At 36.4% G+C, this 17,811-nt stretch overlaps 1 protein-coding gene across 8 annotated transcripts in view; it reads right to left on the bottom strand.

The window, feature by feature from the left end:
• Positions 1–1,062: 1,062 nt before the first annotated feature.
• Positions 1,063–17,811, bottom strand: part of DPH6 (diphthamine biosynthesis 6) — a 179,219-nt gene continuing 162,470 nt past the window's right edge. For all 8 annotated transcript variants that reach the window (XM_042863530.1, XM_042863538.1, XM_042863549.1 and 5 more), the window contains one exon: positions 1,063–1,374. In XM_042863530.1, coding sequence (XP_042719464.1) covers positions 1,259–1,374 — 116 coding nt within the window. In that variant the 3' untranslated portion in view covers positions 1,063–1,258. The remainder of the gene's footprint in view (positions 1,375–17,811) is intronic.

The following is a 17,811-nucleotide window of genomic DNA, read 5'->3' as shown; positions in this document are numbered from 1 at the left end:
AAAATATTTGAATAAGTATGACAAATATAATTGTTACAAAAGAGGATGGCAGTTCTACTGTATTTCTTGATGTAATGGTAAAGCAAAATGGCATTTAACAGTCTATTTTCAGGTAATAATCAACATAATATGCTGGACATGCAGGATATCTGACAGTGCAAAATTCTCTTATCTTTAGACACTGGTTTTGTATCAGCTCCAAGTGCCTATCTGGTACTGGGGAAGAAAGTGTGGCTGCAGTGTTACCCTATATAAACATCCTGCCCTTCATCTGACTTTGGTGGAGTTACCTCAGATACGTGCTGGCATAGAAAAAGGGTAAATGTCATACTGGTCATGTAGCTCCATTACTCACACTTGAGAAAAGAAGCAATGAAAATAGATGTAGAACACTGGCAAAAGTTTCTTTCTTGAAGGCTTAATTGTATAGCTTTTGCCTTAAAATAAGATTTCTCTACAGTTGTACTGCCTCAAGCTATATCCAAAAGGCTTCCCCTCCTATACCAATCCTACGTCATAAGTACAGTATCAATGCAAGGAGATCAATAGGAGCCTCACCTATGAGTCTGAGACTGTTTTAATAAAAGCAGAGGTAAAACTCCTGTTGATTTTCCAGGGAAGAATGAAGCCCTGGGGAATATTGGTAGCTCTTCATTAAGAGCTGTCTCCAGGATATACAGCATGAAGGCACTATCACCTCAGATACAGGGATGGCAAATCCTACAGTTTAACCATCACCTCCATCACATATTTTGGTAAAATATTTGTCCTGAATATCCTTGTGAATAATACTTCCTCAGTCCAGAAAAGGGTTAATAACCGGCCACAAATAACTTATTTGTGAGTTCACTTGAAGTCAGTAAATTCAACATAAAATTGAAAGGGAACAAAGTCTTTAAAACAGTATTGGATCTAAGGTTCTGAAGTTATAATCAGTTCATGGTAACCAGGCCTCAATATATCAAACTAAAGAACTGATGTGATCAGAGCAACTGTCATTTCCCAAGATCCACCTGTTACTGCCAGAATGTATCTAAAAATAAGTTAAAAAAAAGCACAATATTTTGAAAAGAAACCTTTATTGTTCATACAAAGCTGACTCTGTCACATATCATGGGGCATCATTAACAAGCTAAATATGACTTCGCTTAAATCAAACAACATTTCTTAAGGAAAGTATCCAACACAGTCATGATCAATTCTTTGTTCTTTCTTGGATGAATGTGTGTTTTGATATCAGCTCATTTCTTTTAAGCTGCTAGCTTAGCCAGCATGTTATATGAATAACTTCTTTGCCAGGTAAATCCACCACAGGTACTAAAATCAGAGCTGGGGTCTTCTTGCCCAAGCACTTTTCAAGGTTTTCTTGTAGCCCTAAAACAGAAAAAAACAATTCATGAATCTCCTGTGTTATTTACTATTGTGTGTCATCTCTTAAAAATCATCCAATCAAAAATAAAATATATTGAAAACTATCACGAAGTAAAAATTAACAAAAGTGATATGCAACACTGAATTTTCAATTTATACAGGAGGAAGAATCACCATCTCCAACCTCCAAGTCAACTAATTTGAGATCAACTGTACATGATTCTATTTAAGGCCAGGATTCAGCAAAATAACTAAAAGCATGACCAGCTTTGAGTGCTCTGTCAGTGACACATACAGCAAGCCCAAATGAAGTGCAGGCAGTAAAAATAACAGAAGACCAGCTGAAATATAGTTCTTTGTAATTTCTGATAATTGGATGATGAATGCGTGGTTGTCTCTAAGTGAATTTCTGCTCTCAAGTCTCACCCTGTTGCGTCAATTTATGAATGTAGAATGGGCCATTTTAAGTAACGTGAATATGATTTCTGTTTGAAATCAATGGAAGCATTTTGTGTTGAAGACAAAGGAAGTGTAGGGACGACAGCATACATATCTGCAGCTACTAAAAATACCCAGCTACAAAAAGCTTGGTTAAGACTGTTTTGTGACAGAAATCTGTAAATTCCATGTCCACTAGGGGAATGATGATAGAGATAAACTAATCAGGAGAATAAAGGAAGAAAACTAAAGAATAGAAAATTAAAAGGCAGTACTAAGACATTTCTGGACATGCTGCAACCTCAATGGACATGGTAGGAATCCAGCCACACAGAGCCTGTAAAGCAGACTACAGAAACCCTTCCAAACAGCCCTGCAAAAGATAGTTTCTGAATGACATGGTATGACCTGCATAGTTTTTGGTTTTGTTATTTCTGTCTGTAGCTTCTGTGATTACTGCAGTTCTTTACAACACTAAGCATTCTTGGCTAGAGAGAGTGTAAAGAGGGCAGAACTTGAAGACTGTCAAACTGTGGTGGTTGGTTTTTTTTTTTTTGGCATGACTTCCTGTGTAACTGTGAATAGGCAGTTCAGTCAAAGTGTTACCTCATATAGGATAAAACAGGAATTTTGCCATTGTATTCATGGGTGCCAAAGCTGTTCTAGCTTGTTACCTGGCAGCAGTATAATAAATTAATGTAATAAAAGCAACACTGCCTATGAAATACTGCAAAGACAATACCAGCCTTCTGAATTCTGCTGGCTTTCCTGTATTAACAACATTGACATTAAAGACAAAAACAGATGGGGTGAGTCAAAGATCAGCAGTCACCTCAAAGGCCAAAGGACTTCATGTTATGTGTAAAGAGTGGCTCTGTTTATGTATCTCAGATGTTCAGTGACTTGCTAATTAAGCATCAGCTAATATTCTCATTCCAAAATTCAATTTCAGTAAACTTTATAGCTATGTTAGCTCAGAAGGCATTAAATGGAAATAGGTAAAGGAAATTAGCTTCAAAAATCACCAATTCTGCACTGCTAAAGTAGCATTTCCTCTTTTTCTTCAATTAATATTGTGAAAATATAATTTTATTCTTCTACTTTTTACAGCCTTAAAAGTTGTGTAACAGTGCTAAGAGCTACCATAACAAAACCAGGTATTACTTTCAAAGGAAGAATTTGAAATTTAACTGCATCCTTTTGCTTTTTGAGGCAGCCAAAATAGTTGTAAATATTTACATTTAAATATAACCTAATGAACTTGCTCAGCAATCAGAAGGAGACACCTTCCTCACTTTTCTATTGCAGGTGCAAACTACTGCAGCAGAGCCTACACATATAACTGAAATGTAGCTGGAAAACTGGGACACGTCTCTAAATGTTTTATTATAGTTCTAAATCAAACGGTATGATGTGAAAATATTCTGCCTTAGACGTACAACATTTTACGTTTGAAAACTGTAAGTAGAAGTCTGCTTATGCAAATTTCCCCTGGAAAAAGGATATGAGGTCTTCCAAAAAAGTAAAATTTTATTGTAAGGTCCCCACAAAAGATAACGCACAGTAAATAAATCTGTGTCAGACTGTGTAATGATGGCTGACACAGTACAAAAACGGATAGCTGTACATTTAACCTCCTATAAATACTACATACAAATAAATCTTCCAATACTAATTGTATATTTTAATGTGACACAATGCTTTATTAAAACTTGCAAATTATGCTTTTAGATAAATAAGAATCTCAGTCAACAGTGTGAGCACTTTCTGATACTTCTGACGCATTCAAACTCTTTGTTCAAATGCACATTGGAGTTCAAAAATTTCTTTGCTTTATGTTCAAAGAAATGTTTTCTTAGGGAAATGTTTCCTTAGTTGCATGCTGAACTTGTAAAAGGTGATCTTGAAAGTGAAGATGTGTAAAGGGCAGAGGATTATAGTGTGTTTACTGGAGCTCTAACAGGAATTATGTGGCATAATCATCTTAAATTTACTTAGTCTGCCCTTATGCAGAATGTTTATTAACACAAAAACAAAAGCAGCTGGTTAGTGAGCAGCAATCATGTGGTATATAATGTGCATGTTTTCATTTTCTGTTACAGAATTCAATATTATTACTACATGGCATTTTCCTAAAGCAGGTGAGCTTCCTCCTGTAAAGTGAATTGCCCTCTATTTCCAACTAAACAGCAAAAGTCAACGGAACAACTTCCATACCAAGTTTCTTTTCATCCACTATGCACTTTTCTATTGACCTAGGCACATCTGAAGGATATGGATATAACCATAAGCTAAATCATGTGAAAATATTTAAAAATTCTTTCCTCTCTCAACTGAAATTCTAGCATTATCTATTTCAGCCATTCTTCTGTATGAACAGCATATTGAGATAAATAGTGATCTTTATAATGATGATTTCAAGCTGGCTTAGCATCCCTTTCATGTAACATGGCATATAACATCATAAGCTATTGTTTTGTAAGGTGCTTTTCACACCAAGTACATAAAACAATGTTCTGGGAGTCCCTACAAGGTTAATTCCAAATGACCAGGAAGACTGTTTTCACATCTGTGCTGTCATTGGCTTCAGTAGGATTTGAACTAGTATGAGGTTAGATGACAGACTCCACTTAGGTGCTTACAGAACCAGGTCCCTATTATTGGTGACATATGCGTGTTTCAACAGATATTTGCAGGTGAGGAGCCACCTGATAGCTCAAATTGAAAAGGAAAACGGTAACAAAAAGGAAGATCACATTTAACCCAGTACACAAAAAAAAAAAATCACTTTCATATTAGAACTACTATCTTTCCTTCACATTTTAACCAAAAGATATTCTTATGCTTAGAGCAGGTTTTTAAATCCCTGAGCTAATAAAGCTCAGTTGCTTCAGCTGCACAGGTCTGACATGAAGCACGTACTTTGAAAAGATGCGTCACAGGGGATCAGGTTCCTAACAGTTGACTAAGAGTTCCAGTCCCAAAAGATGTGTCCCTGGTGTGCAGAACACTTAACCCTTCGACCAGTACCAACATGACTATTCACAAATTATTGATGTCCCTAAATCCCTGGCAGATTGCAGACAGTTCTTGTCTCCCTTGAAGTCAAAGCATATGGTCACTAATGAGATGGATTAAAAAATACATGTACACATCCAAGGCTTTGCCACATGCATGTAAAGACACAGAAATGGAAGAAGGTGATTGAACTGGACTGAACACTGTTAAATCCATTATTAGCCTCTTGTTATGGATCATTTCCATTGATCTATATACAGTTTCACAGCACAGTTTAATTAAAGCTGTCTGGAACAAGCCTCTGCCTTAAATGATCAGGCAGAGCAATGAAAGGGTGAAACACAAGGAACCACTCTCATCACTCCCCTCCTCCCTGCTCCCCCCCTTACTGTCCTTAAGCATTCAGCTGCCTGTCTTTCTGGGTTACAACAATAGCAAGGGAAGAAAATTTGTTTTTTAAAAAAATATTCTGTATGTACTGCTTTTCATGAGGCTTTAGTGTCACAGAAATCAGTTCAGGATTTTTCTCACAGTTTTACTTAAAAATAATATAGAATATAAAATTATGTACTTGAATGTAAGATTTTAAAACCAGTGCAATTGGCTTGCTTGATTTTCCTTGTCCAAACTAAAATCTAGTCTAGCAAATAAAATCATTGTTGGAATATAATAGTGAATTGCTCTGCAAAATATGATTTTGTACTATTTTTTTTGTTGTTGTTGCAACTGTGAAGATTGCTCTGCTCACAGCAAAAATTGAGGTGACATGTTGTAAATACTTGTGATTACATTTTGACAACTAAGCTTGTGAACTTGATCTACCAGGAGCCTATCAGTTCCAAGGAAAACTGGCCAAAGATACATTATTCTGTGCTTTTATAAACACCTTCCAAAATTACTGAATTTAAAGTCTGTGGGAAACACTCACATGAAGAAAAAGAGGAAAAGTATGCATTTACCATATAACATAAGAAGCTCGTTCATCGCATTTTGATTTTGAAAAGAGAGAAGTCTAGACACAGCATAACAAATATTCACAACACAAACTGGATATTGAATGTTATGTAGCAGAGAACACAAATTCCGTTAGTTTGCTTTACATAGTTTCATAGACTGGCTCAGGTAATCAGTTAAGTCAGTTTCAAAGCCTGACTGAAATTCAGACTGGTCATCTGTGTTATACATCATGACAACAGACTTCCTCTGCAACTTGAAGCATCTGTTTAATTATTATTCAGAAATACATTCCAGGCCAGAGTGTTTAAAGTGCATCATCAGTATTGCATTAAGGAGCTTATAGTGTCTCTAGAACTGCTCCTAATCTGGTCTGCCAATATGTGTCACAGAACTCTGCTGTGTTTACCAGCGCTTAACAAACCTCAGTTATACCCTGATCATCATTACAAGTATGGAAATCATCATAATCCTGATGTTATAAATATGTGAAGACAGACTGTAACTCATGCAAAACCAGAAGGACAAAGGAAAATAATATAATAGCCAGGACAAATAACCAAGACTGGTTTGCTTCCAAAGCAAGTTTCATTTCCACTCTCCTAACTTTAATTATTGGGAAAGGCTGTGAAACTTACTTAATAATATCTGTTTAAAAAAAAAAATACAAAGTAGCCGACCTAATTTGAATATTTAAGAAAAACAAATGCATTGTTTTAGGCTTATTTCTAGATAAGCCTAAAAAGTTATCTTTAGTACTTGTTTGACTATGGGCCTATTTCTTTATTTACTCCAGAAGAAAAATAAATGAAATTACAGAGGCAGTTGCAGGACTGCATTTGGAACTCAGGAATCCAAATATACATGTCAGGATGTTAAAACAGCCACTCAGGCTTGCATAATCTGCATTTGCAAATATTTTCTTTCATAAAAATGCAACTTCAAGGATTTTTCCCACTTTTATGGACACTTCTTGCTATGAGAAGCCTATTGGTTTCTTGCTTCTCTCATCAAATTAGTTTTAGTTGTAAAAATTAAAATGCCTTTTCCACATAATCACAGAACTGATGAAAATAGATTTGAAACACCAAATACAGCATTCAGCTGGTTCATAATAACGAAGAATCCTCATAGATAGCAACCCTGTTTGTTAAGGATATGTTTGTTAGCACCCATACTGATAGGACTCAGTGCCTTTTTTGGTCATAAAGTACCATGTGTTGTAGGCAGAAATACTTACAAAACAGGGTAGCACTCCACACAGCACACAACTCACTGAATGTGACCTCACAAAAAAATCCTCTATAAAGGGAAGACTACCTTTTTTTTTTTTTCTTTTTAATAATTGACAGCTAGTGCTGTTTGTGCAGTGTATTTCTTAATCCATTGAAATCTATCCCAAACCTGAAAAAAAAAACAACCAAAAAAACCCCCCACCCAGTTCTAATGTCTTTACATGGGCAATGGTGAAACTAGAATGCAAACTGATGTAGATTTAGATAGATACCTGCATCAGAGCCCAAGTAGCACTTCCTGAATCAGAGGAAGAGGAGGAAAATGAGCTACTTTCCTTCATGCCTCATCAAGAACTTGTGCTCTCTGAATCTGTGTGGGGAAAAGTTGCAAGTATGCAGGCAGCAGTTTGGCTGACTCAAGACGGGCAAGCAACTGATTTATTTTGGCCCAAACTAGTCGGCACTGAAGATGTCTGTGCTCCACACTACCAGTGCAAAGTGAAGAGGAACAGACAGCTCCATACAGCCAGCTCTATAGGAATCCAACCACTGCCTGCTCCATCTCAGTCTCACTGAACTCTCTGCTGTTCCTCAGTGCCTAGATGGAAATGTGTGGGAAGAAAGAGGGCTCACTCATCTTCACAGAGTGTGTTATCATTTACAGAAATCTTAATTTTCTAGAGCAGAGTCATTAGGCTGAATAACTGTGGAAGTTTTTTTAGGCTGTAGCTAATGTATTTTTGTAGCATCCTGAAAGAAAATTAGTAGACAAAAAAGTTATCTTTAGTGCTTGTTTGATTATGGACCTTGGCAATGTATCTCTTTTATCAAGTTGCCACAATATCTTGTTTTGTTTTCAAGGCAAACTTTGATTAAGGACCAATTTCAGAAAACTTACTCTGGGTGCTAATTAGTGCTTCCTGGACTCCGAAAGATTTAGCTTATGATCCTTTCTGCTTACTAAACCTTGCAGTTCTAGTTACATGAAAATGGGAATGAATCAACCCCTTTCTACACTTCTGAAAGCTTCTGTTTAACTCAGCTAGGAACAAACCTCTGTTCTCTGCTTCCCTAATATGATTCTATTTTCTGTCCTTGCCTAAATGAGATCAAAAATAATACTTCACAACTATGAAGAGCTTTCAAACTAATGAACTTGAGACACATCCTCGGAGCTTCAATGTGGAGTTGGAAGCCTTTGCTTCTAAATGACCTCTTCAGTGTTGCCTGAGTCTTAGGAAAACCAGGTAAACAATCTATTTCTTCTGGGTGTGGAGTCATTCTTTAAGAGAAGGGCCCTGGCACCCCACTTCCTACTCTGACAATCCTTTTGCCTTTCTGCTGATGTCACACTAAGCAAAAGACCAGCCCCTAGCTCAACAATGTTAAAAAAGTAGTTGGGGGATACCAGGTAGCAGACTAAAGCTGAGTTTATAACATGATATTGTTAAAACAAGGAACTACGTAATAAAATAAAGGAAATGAAAATGCCATCAAATTACTACACAGAAACAACCAGACAAAAAGCCCAGCCCAAACAAACCTGATATATAACCTACAAAGGAGGGTACTTGGCTAGACTGTATATTCAAAACCAGACTAGACAAAATATGAAACTACATACTAGAGAGAATAATCCCATGAAGGAAAAATTACCTAAAATGATCCATCTATGTTTTCTAGCAGACAGCCTCTAAAGGAGAAGAACTGAAGGTGGAGATGAGACGTTTAAACTGAGTTCACGAATACTACCACTGTAAACTATCCTTGGACAGTTTCCCCCAAACTTCCTTCCAAATTTCTAAACTTCAGCTTAGTTTGAAGGCTGGCATGAGCTTTTCCTAAAGCTCTATGGTGTGACAGATGTACCACAAATGCCAAGGAGTTAAGCAAATCCAGAAAACATAATCATCAAATGCATATTTATACTGATATTTCTAACAATTGCAATTTCATATCAAGTGCAGCCCTTTAGTTAATTATATGCCACTTAACTGTCTCCAGATATATAGATTTACCTTCCAAAGTACACTGTACCAATCAAATTATGTATGTTATCATGCACATCAATAGCAAGCCAGAGAAAGAAATGTGACTCTTTTAAAGATAAACAAATGTTGCTGAGCTCTTCTGTGCATTAGTTATGGCTATTTCTCAGTAAAAAGAATAAAGATCTAGCTTCCATAATAATTCTTTCAAGCTGCAGGCTACAGTTTAGAAAACAGCAGAGTGTGAAAACTCATTGCTTTGTGTTTTCCAGTATTCTGTTTTTAGCAATGCCCTATATGCAGGTTGAGAATCAGCCTATACAAGGTTATAAATGTGGGTTTTTGTTTAAAATGTCATTAACCTTCAGCACTAAATAAACACTTAAACACGCCTTTCCAGTACCCACAGTGAGGTCTAAATATAATTTCAAAAAGAACAGAGGACTGAACTTTCCAAGTGCAATCACTAAGGGAAGAACTTCTGTTTTTTTCTAGAATCATGACAGAGTGCAAAGATCACAAGCCTGTTTTTTTTCTGTGTGCTATCTTTCAACCCTGTAAGAACCCAATCTCTTTAAGGGGTGGATGGTTATTGAACTTGTATGCTAGCTGTATTCAGAATCTCTAGGGAGGATAGGCTATAATGACACCAAGTAGGGATGAGTTATGACTGGAGACAGATTATTACAAACATATAAATCTGTAAGGACTCATTTTTCAAGCGGCATCTCAGAATGCACTTCACAGTATGTGGAAGCATTTGTTTGCTCAGATAGTAATCTCAATGTGCCTATGTGATCATATAAAACTGCAGGATTCACTAGAGGCTCATGTACACTATTTTTCCAATGCAAAATCAGAAAAATGTGCACTTTTTTTTTTTTTTTTTTTTTTTTTTTTCTGATTAATTGAAAACTTGGTGTGAAAATGATCAACTGCAACAGCACCTGTGCAGTAATTATGAAATTTGCTTTTTCACCTTTAGGTCACATTTCAGCTACTGCCTTCTGCCCCATAGTTCAAGAGCATGATATAGCACAGATTTGCAAGCTGTAGGACAGTTGGTGGCTGTGCCCTCCAGGTGAGGCTGGGAACACGGTGGGGCAGTGTGTGTAGGAAGCTCAGCTATGCCTGCTGGGAATTCAAGAACTTTTAACTCCAGGGCCTGTCAATCTGGCACCTTTCACAAGTGTAAATTCACTGAAGTATACTTTTTAAGAAGCTGTCATGGGACATACTGAAGCAAATATGTCCCTCAGTGGTTACACATGGACTCAGTTGTAACAGTGTTTGTTAAGGGGTTTGACATCCCTGAATGATATACTTGGTACAGCTTCCACATTTGATAGCTTATTCAAGTCCACTAGTCTCTAAAACTGGTGGGTTTAAGAAATATCTGACTACACATGGTATATATAAGTTGCCCCACCACAAAGAGATGCTTATGTAATGGCTGGGCATTACATACATCTACTGGTGGGGGAGATACACTCTATAAATAACAAAAAACATTTCTAAAACATTCTAAAATCTGTAGATTGGGTACAAAGAAGATAATATGGTACTTATTTTATGATAAATTATGCCATGATCATTTAAAATAAAATTGTTGGAATAAGCATTTTCTGTTTCTAGGCCAGATTCTTAACTCTTGTACATTGTAGCTGTGCTAATATACACCTGCCAAGGAGCGTGCACAGTAGATCGCATATTTATATATAGTATCACATGCAGACTAATGAGATTATTTCTAGATGTTTATTGTTGGAGAGAGCTCTGAAACTTTAAATCAATCTGCCACATTAACGCAAACAACTTGTTGTAACAAAACTAGATAAAAGTGCACAGAACATGTTAAATACATTATTAGGTCGATGAAGATCATTCTTATTGATCCAGGTCTGGCTTCACAGCACAGTTTAATCAAAGCTGCCTGAAAGAGGTAACAAAGAGTGGTCATGGCATTCACCGTCTTTCATCCCAAGGTCACTGATTTAATCTTAGAGTCTAGAAATAACTAAAAATTCATTACTGTTGCATCTGACAACTTATGTGATATCGACTGGAGCAAGCTAAAAAGAAGGGTATGCTAAAGCTAAAAAAGAAGGAGCAAAATCTGGTAGCCATTCCAGCCAGGATATCCTGCTGCTGGAAGTTGCTGTTGGCCCATCCAGCAGTTTGCAGGCTCCTGATGGTCACCCAGACACCTCCCCTGGATCTGGCAGATTTATATTAATTGGATTTTTATCCCATATGGCAGAGCCCCAAGATATTTGTACCTTCTTATTCCCTACAGTCAAGAAAGAAAATGAGAGAGATGAAAGTCTTTTGTTCCTCTCCATGGCCTCCAAAGATGACAAATAAATCTCACTGTTAGTGCTTCCAGTGTAATATGAGCTCATAGTTTGTTTACAGATTTGGGAACAGGAGACTAGGAGAGTCATGCAGTTGTGTCAACTGGTAGCAAAATGAAAGAAAAAAGTCTGAAATTTGGCCAGATAGCAATGTGAGCTGTGAGTAATTTTTGTTCTAACTCAAAGTTATTAACATTATTATTTATAAAAGCCTTCCTTATGACTTATGTGCCATTTTATCTGGCACTGAATGAACACTAAATAACAGAAAAGGTCTACCACAAAGTGTTTAGTACTATCATAAGAAAACAAAAAACAAAAACAAAAATAGAGCTTAAAATGGAAAGTGCAGAGGGTAGGAATCTGAGGCATAGAAAAATGTGCCAAAAATACACATTATTTGTTAATGCAATTTTTGGAAAAATAAACAGTTGACCCCAAACTCTGACCCCCTGCACTCTTCTTCTTCCTCTTGAGAGCACAGCACAGCCAGCACATTTAGTAGCAGCAATAATACAAAGGCCAGGAACTGTGGGGTTTGCTGCTGGATCTCTGAAAGATAAAACTGCACCCCAGTACAGCACTACTGTCTATACATGTTTCACCTGCTTTGGAGTTTTAACACTTTTCACTTTTTAGAAGCCTCTCTCATTATTTCACCAACAGTATCCACTGGAGTTGTTCACAGAATATCTGGAAGTTACGTAAGGTCTTGATGCCAAAGTAGTCTATCATGTTACAAACTTGACTGACTTATGAATGCTTCATAAATATTATACAAAATGCACTGCCTCTATATAGCCATGTGGGTGATGGGTAAAGTACATAGCATAGTCTCTCAGTGAATGGAAAAGCTGTACAGGTCTGGCTTACAGCTGAAGGGTTCCTTGTTCCTTGGGCTGAGCAGTCTATCAGCAGTGCTGAACAGCTCTTCTGTCTGCACACTGGTTTCTACAAAAGCAATTTTAGGTTCTGGAGCTGTAAGCCACATCTCTACCAAAAGCAAGGTCAGCTCAGTCAGATTAATTAAATTGGAAATTCTCAGAAGAAAAACGGATGCAATGTTTTAATCACTCATAAGAAACACAAAGTGTGAGTGATGGAAAGGTGACCTTTATCTTTCCCATGGAAAGGAGGCCAACCCATAAGGCACAGGGAAACATACTCTTGTTTTATCCTTGTGCCTGCTGCTGTTTTAAAAATGTGATCTGTGGTAGATGATCTGGTTTTAACAATGTTGCTGTACTGCCAGAAGGAAATAAATTGTTCAAGAAAAGATGTCAGTTTTAAAGTAAAGCAAAGATGCCCACATCGCCCTCCCTTTGGTCAACACTGATACTTTATGCCACGGGCCTTAACTTGTCAGGGGACATCTTGCCTTCTGCACTACAGAACATGGTAGTGAGAAAGACAGACTACAGAAAGCCATCAAAATCTGCTCACAGAGGGCTGATATTCTCCCAGAAAGAATATAATCACTGTAAAGGTCTTATTGGTATATTCTACATTACATTAGGTAAACAAATTATGCAATTACCAGAAAGATCAAATAGAATGAGGCACATCTTTTTTTTCCTTCTGTTGCCGACAACAGAATGCGTATGTGGGTAGACAAGGAAGACAACAGAACATTGTTGGCCAACTGAAATTTTGCCAGACCACCTTATGGGGCAAAGCAAACTCACCTACAAGCTGCCACAAGAAGCCATCATTAGGTTCATTAGAGTCATACAGATCATGGTAAGACAAGGTGAAACATGAAGATGCTAAAGGCTTGTTATGATGATGATTAACAATAATTGATTAGATTTCATTTTTGACTTACCAAGAGCAATGAGGAAAACTGGATCTTATCATATACAGTCAGAACTCTATATAACCACATTTGTGTCCTGTTTACATTTTCAGCAACCAATTGAGGCAAATGTTTGAAATGCTACCTGTATTAATGTAATCAGATCCAAAGTTCTAATGAAAAATAACATGAAGTATTTAAGCCATAACCTACTTGCTCAAAACATAAAACTTGGTTATTTATTCCTCCAGAATCCTAGCTTTTTCTCAGGGGAAATTTGGAAGTTTTAAGTTCATTGATCCTCAGCTTTGCCGCTCTTCTCTCCTCTGACCTTTTAGGTATTTTCTGGCTACTGTTGCATTTTTGTTCTGACTAGTTTGTAAATTATAAATCTTATTATACCTTATTTTTTTTTTCAAACCACTTGCTACAATCCTTACAGTTTCATTTTTGAGACCAAATGAAGATTTACTGCATGCAGAACTGGGTAAAAATTCTGTTGTGATCAGCACAATATATTTTATACTCCATCATGATCATTTTTCTGGCTCCATGTCAGTATAACTTTTTCTGCTTTTTACAATGGTTTACAACTTAAATAATTTAATACAACAGTTGTTATATTTTTATTGCAAGCTTATAAAACTTGTACCATAAGTCTCTTTCATGCAATATATTAAAAAAAAAAAAAAAAGACAGAAGAGAAAGGGAACTGCTGATTACTAAAACTATAATTCAGTCTTGAAATTCTAAATGTATAATAAAGTGCTTCTGATTCACTTGCATACAGTAGATCTTGTCAGAATTTCTCAGATGAACTACCTCTTCATATTTAGTACTCCTCACCTGTTGTTTTAATCTTGATATATGAAAAACAATGATTTCACATTTCAGACAGTATGTTGATGGTCCAGGGCATAGCATAAATTATCCAGGGAGGGGAATGCCATTGCCAACTCTGCCTCTGAGTAACTGGAAGTCCTTAGGTAAGTTCTTTTGGTCTCAACGATGCATATAGAGCTACTCTTTACTGAATTTTGCAAAGGCTGCCAGTGGTGTAAAGACAGGCAGTTATCTCCTTAGGCCTTAGATGGGACTTTTGTGTCTGTATTTTGAGTTTAAGGTTCCTAAACTCAATCGCTAAATTTTAGAATTTCATTTTTTAGACTAGAAATAGCACCTTATGAATCACAGAATCATAGAATTGTAAGGGTTGGAAAGGACCATGGGATCATCTAGTCCAACTCCACAACCTGTCTAAACAGCTTATTCCACTGCTCTGTTACCCTCAAAGTAATTAAGTTTTTTCTCATGTTTATAAGGAACTTCCTGTGTTCCATTTTGTGCCCTCTGCCCCCCCTTCCATGTTGCTGGGACCACAGGAAAAAGCCTGGCTGCATCCTTTTTACACCCTCCCTTCAGATATTTACAAGCATTGATAGATCTACTCTCTTTTTTCTCCAGTCCCAGGTCTCTCAGCCTTTTCTCATAAAGGAGATTCTCCAGGCATCTAATCATCTTTAAGGTCCTCTGTTAAATTCTGTTAAATTCTTTAACTAGGGATCCCAGAATTGGACACAGTATTCCAGATGTGGCATCATGACATAGAGTAGAAGGGGAGCACAACCTCCCTTGACCTGCTTTTAATTCATCCCAGGATACCATTAGCCTTCTTGGCCACAAGGGCATGCTTCTGGCTCATAGCCAACCTGCTGTCCACCAGGAAACCCAAGTCCTCCTCTGCAGAGCCTCTCTTCAGCAGGTCAGCTGCTAAATAAGCACGTGTTTATTCTTCCCCAAGTGCAGGACTCTGCACTTCACAGAATCATAGAATGGCCTGGGTTGGAAGGCACCTCAAGCATCATCAAGTTCCAAATCCCCTGTCTCAGGTGTATTAATATCAGTAAGTTTACTTCTGACAGTATAAATTTGTCAGAAGTAAATCTTACTGACTTGAAAATTACACATGTATCCCTATTTCCAGAGTAATTATTCATATTTTTGAAACTTAGGATAAAAACTATGAGATATAGTATAGATTCTTCACAATCCAGTGCAGTAAACCATTTCTGCACAAAATGGATTATTATTGGATGCCTTATTTCTTTTACCTCATGAAAGTCAAATATTTCAATTTCTAGGGCTAGGCTTAATAATCTCCAGAACATATTTCTAATGGCTTGGCAAAAATAAACTAGATAATTCCTGTAAATCACTTAACTGCATGACCTTAATACTACTAATACAAAGGCTTTTTACTTTGCCTAAATGATTAAGATTTTATAGTAGAAATCAGCTTGAGATTTCTAAGAGATCAACATAACAAGCTGAGAAATAAACTACTATTTGTCCAAAAGCTTGACAGAAGAACAGACATATCAAAATTAGTTTCAGAATTGTGTTGTAATGATTTCCTCTCTACTTACAAGGATCACTCACTTTGTAGAATGAAATGAAAGATCACAGAGGTCTTCTTTTTTTTTCAAGACTCCAATCATGCAATGCCAAAATGATTAATAAATGAGTAATAAAAACAGTGTTGGACACCAAGATTAAGCTGCAAGATATTTTTTAAAATAAAATATACAGTAAAAACAAAACAAAAAAACAACTTGGAAGACAATTTGTGTTTATGTACTTGAGAAACTCCAAGAATATTATCTAGAGGACAGCAACTCTATTCTGACATCTACCTTTTTTCTTCTCATTACATATCTTAGATATTATGTTTACCTCTGTAATTTTATAGTTACGCAGATAACTAGACGGAGACATCTCTATATATAATGGATTTCAAGAAATATGTTAATCTCCTCCACTCTAGAGGTAGTTGCACACGTGATCATTCAAACAACATTTAGTAACTGATCACAAATGCCCTGCATGTACTGTTAAAATTTCTACTAACTGCCCACTTACCAGTCAGAATCCCCTTTCCAACAGAATGATACAATCTGTGGATTTGCTTCTCTAATGCTTTACTCTCAAAGTTCCAGGGTTCAGTAAGGTTGGATCTATTAGTAAGAAACTCCACAATACCAGTCAGAAAAGTCAAGATCATGAAACATCTGAAGAATGAGCTAGCTGCCATATGGAAATGTCTAAATGTCATCCATTACTATTGTCGCTTTTCCATATAGCAGATACTGAAATCAGTACGCTGTAGTGGTTCAGTAAATTTTTCTCTTAACAAGTTAATAAAACAGTGATCCCCACATAGTCTTTCCATCAAAATTTCATAGCAAAAAATGAGAATATTAAATGCACTAAGATAGGGAAGATCTGCTCCATTTGCTCTGTAATGATAATCTTTTACAAAAGAGGATTTTTATTATTAATTCTTCGCCTTCTAGGGATATTCTAATTTCCTGGAATGTAAAAATGCCTTAAGCACAGCAATTTGCTCAACTAGACTGAATTTCAGGATGTTTCAAATGAGCTGATAAACAGTGATATAATTAGCAATTATTAGATCAAGACTGTACAGAACAGATAGACAAGTGAACCGGCCAATTGACAAGCAAGTTGTGGATATTGTTTTTAAAACTGTAAGATGCCATTATGCTTTGATGTGCATCATAACTTTTCTTTTAGAGAATTAAATACCATGCTGCTTATTCTTTCTTTAGAAATGCAGATTATTCTATCAACAAAATCCTTGGGGTCATAATCACTGAACACATCCTTCTGTGTATGAATAATGAGGAATTTACAGGCTGAATATAACTTATGCACTAAAAGTCATTAGACTGATTTTTTTTTTTCAATTAAATAGTTACAAATCAATTGCATAAGCATGCTAAAATGAAGACTTGGTGTATTGCTTAAGCACTCAGCTTTGCAGCTCCTGAATGAAATATATTAGTTTACCTCAGAAAATAAAGAATGCAATCAGATACACTACAGAAAAACTGAAGTACAAGAATAATGTATTTTATACTATCACTGTATTTTCACCTGGATATCACTATATATCTTTCACTACATATCACCTGGATATTTGTTATTTATACATAATTTTGTCAAACTGTCAGATAGTGGCTGGGAAGTGTGGCAGCTAGATGACAGAGACAAGGCTAAGGGGCTGTTTGAGATGCAGAATGAAGTTACTAGCTGAGATTTTCCTCTGAAAGAGTCAGACACAGAACAGTCAATAGGCTGTTATCTATAGAGACAGGTTCAGATTTCAACACTGTCCTGCCAGAATGGATAGCCATTGAAATGAATGTCTTAATTATTATTTTAATTCTGACTTGATCACATTCAGGAGGAATACTTCACAAGAATACATATTGATTCACCGATATTAGTCATGAGTCTTATGATTTTTAAAATATGAAAGTTCAAACTAAAAAATACTTGCTGTGGGCCAAGAACATATTCTTTTATAAACTTAGGATGGAGCTATTTGCATGTAACTTAACAGTTTAAGAGCTAGATGTCTAAAGCAAAACAGCTCTCTGTTCCAAAAGATTATTAATCCCACTGCAAAATAGGATGAATGGTTCTTGAAGGTGTCTGTCTCCCAGCACAAAGAACCAAGACCATGAGGTTAAACAAAACAGTCAACTTCTAGGCAGTTAGAAAAAAATAATCTTACCCTAGGTGTCCAGGCAACTGTGAATTGCATCACACTCAGTTTTAACAGCAACAATGAA

This window comes from Lagopus leucura, unplaced genomic scaffold, assembly GCF_019238085.1.
Source record: "Lagopus leucura isolate 7727_CA_CO unplaced genomic scaffold, USGS_WTPT01 Super-Scaffold_1, whole genome shotgun sequence".
NCBI lineage: Eukaryota > Metazoa > Chordata > Aves > Galliformes > Phasianidae > Lagopus > Lagopus leucura.
This window is presented reverse-complemented; position numbering and strand designations above follow the sequence as displayed.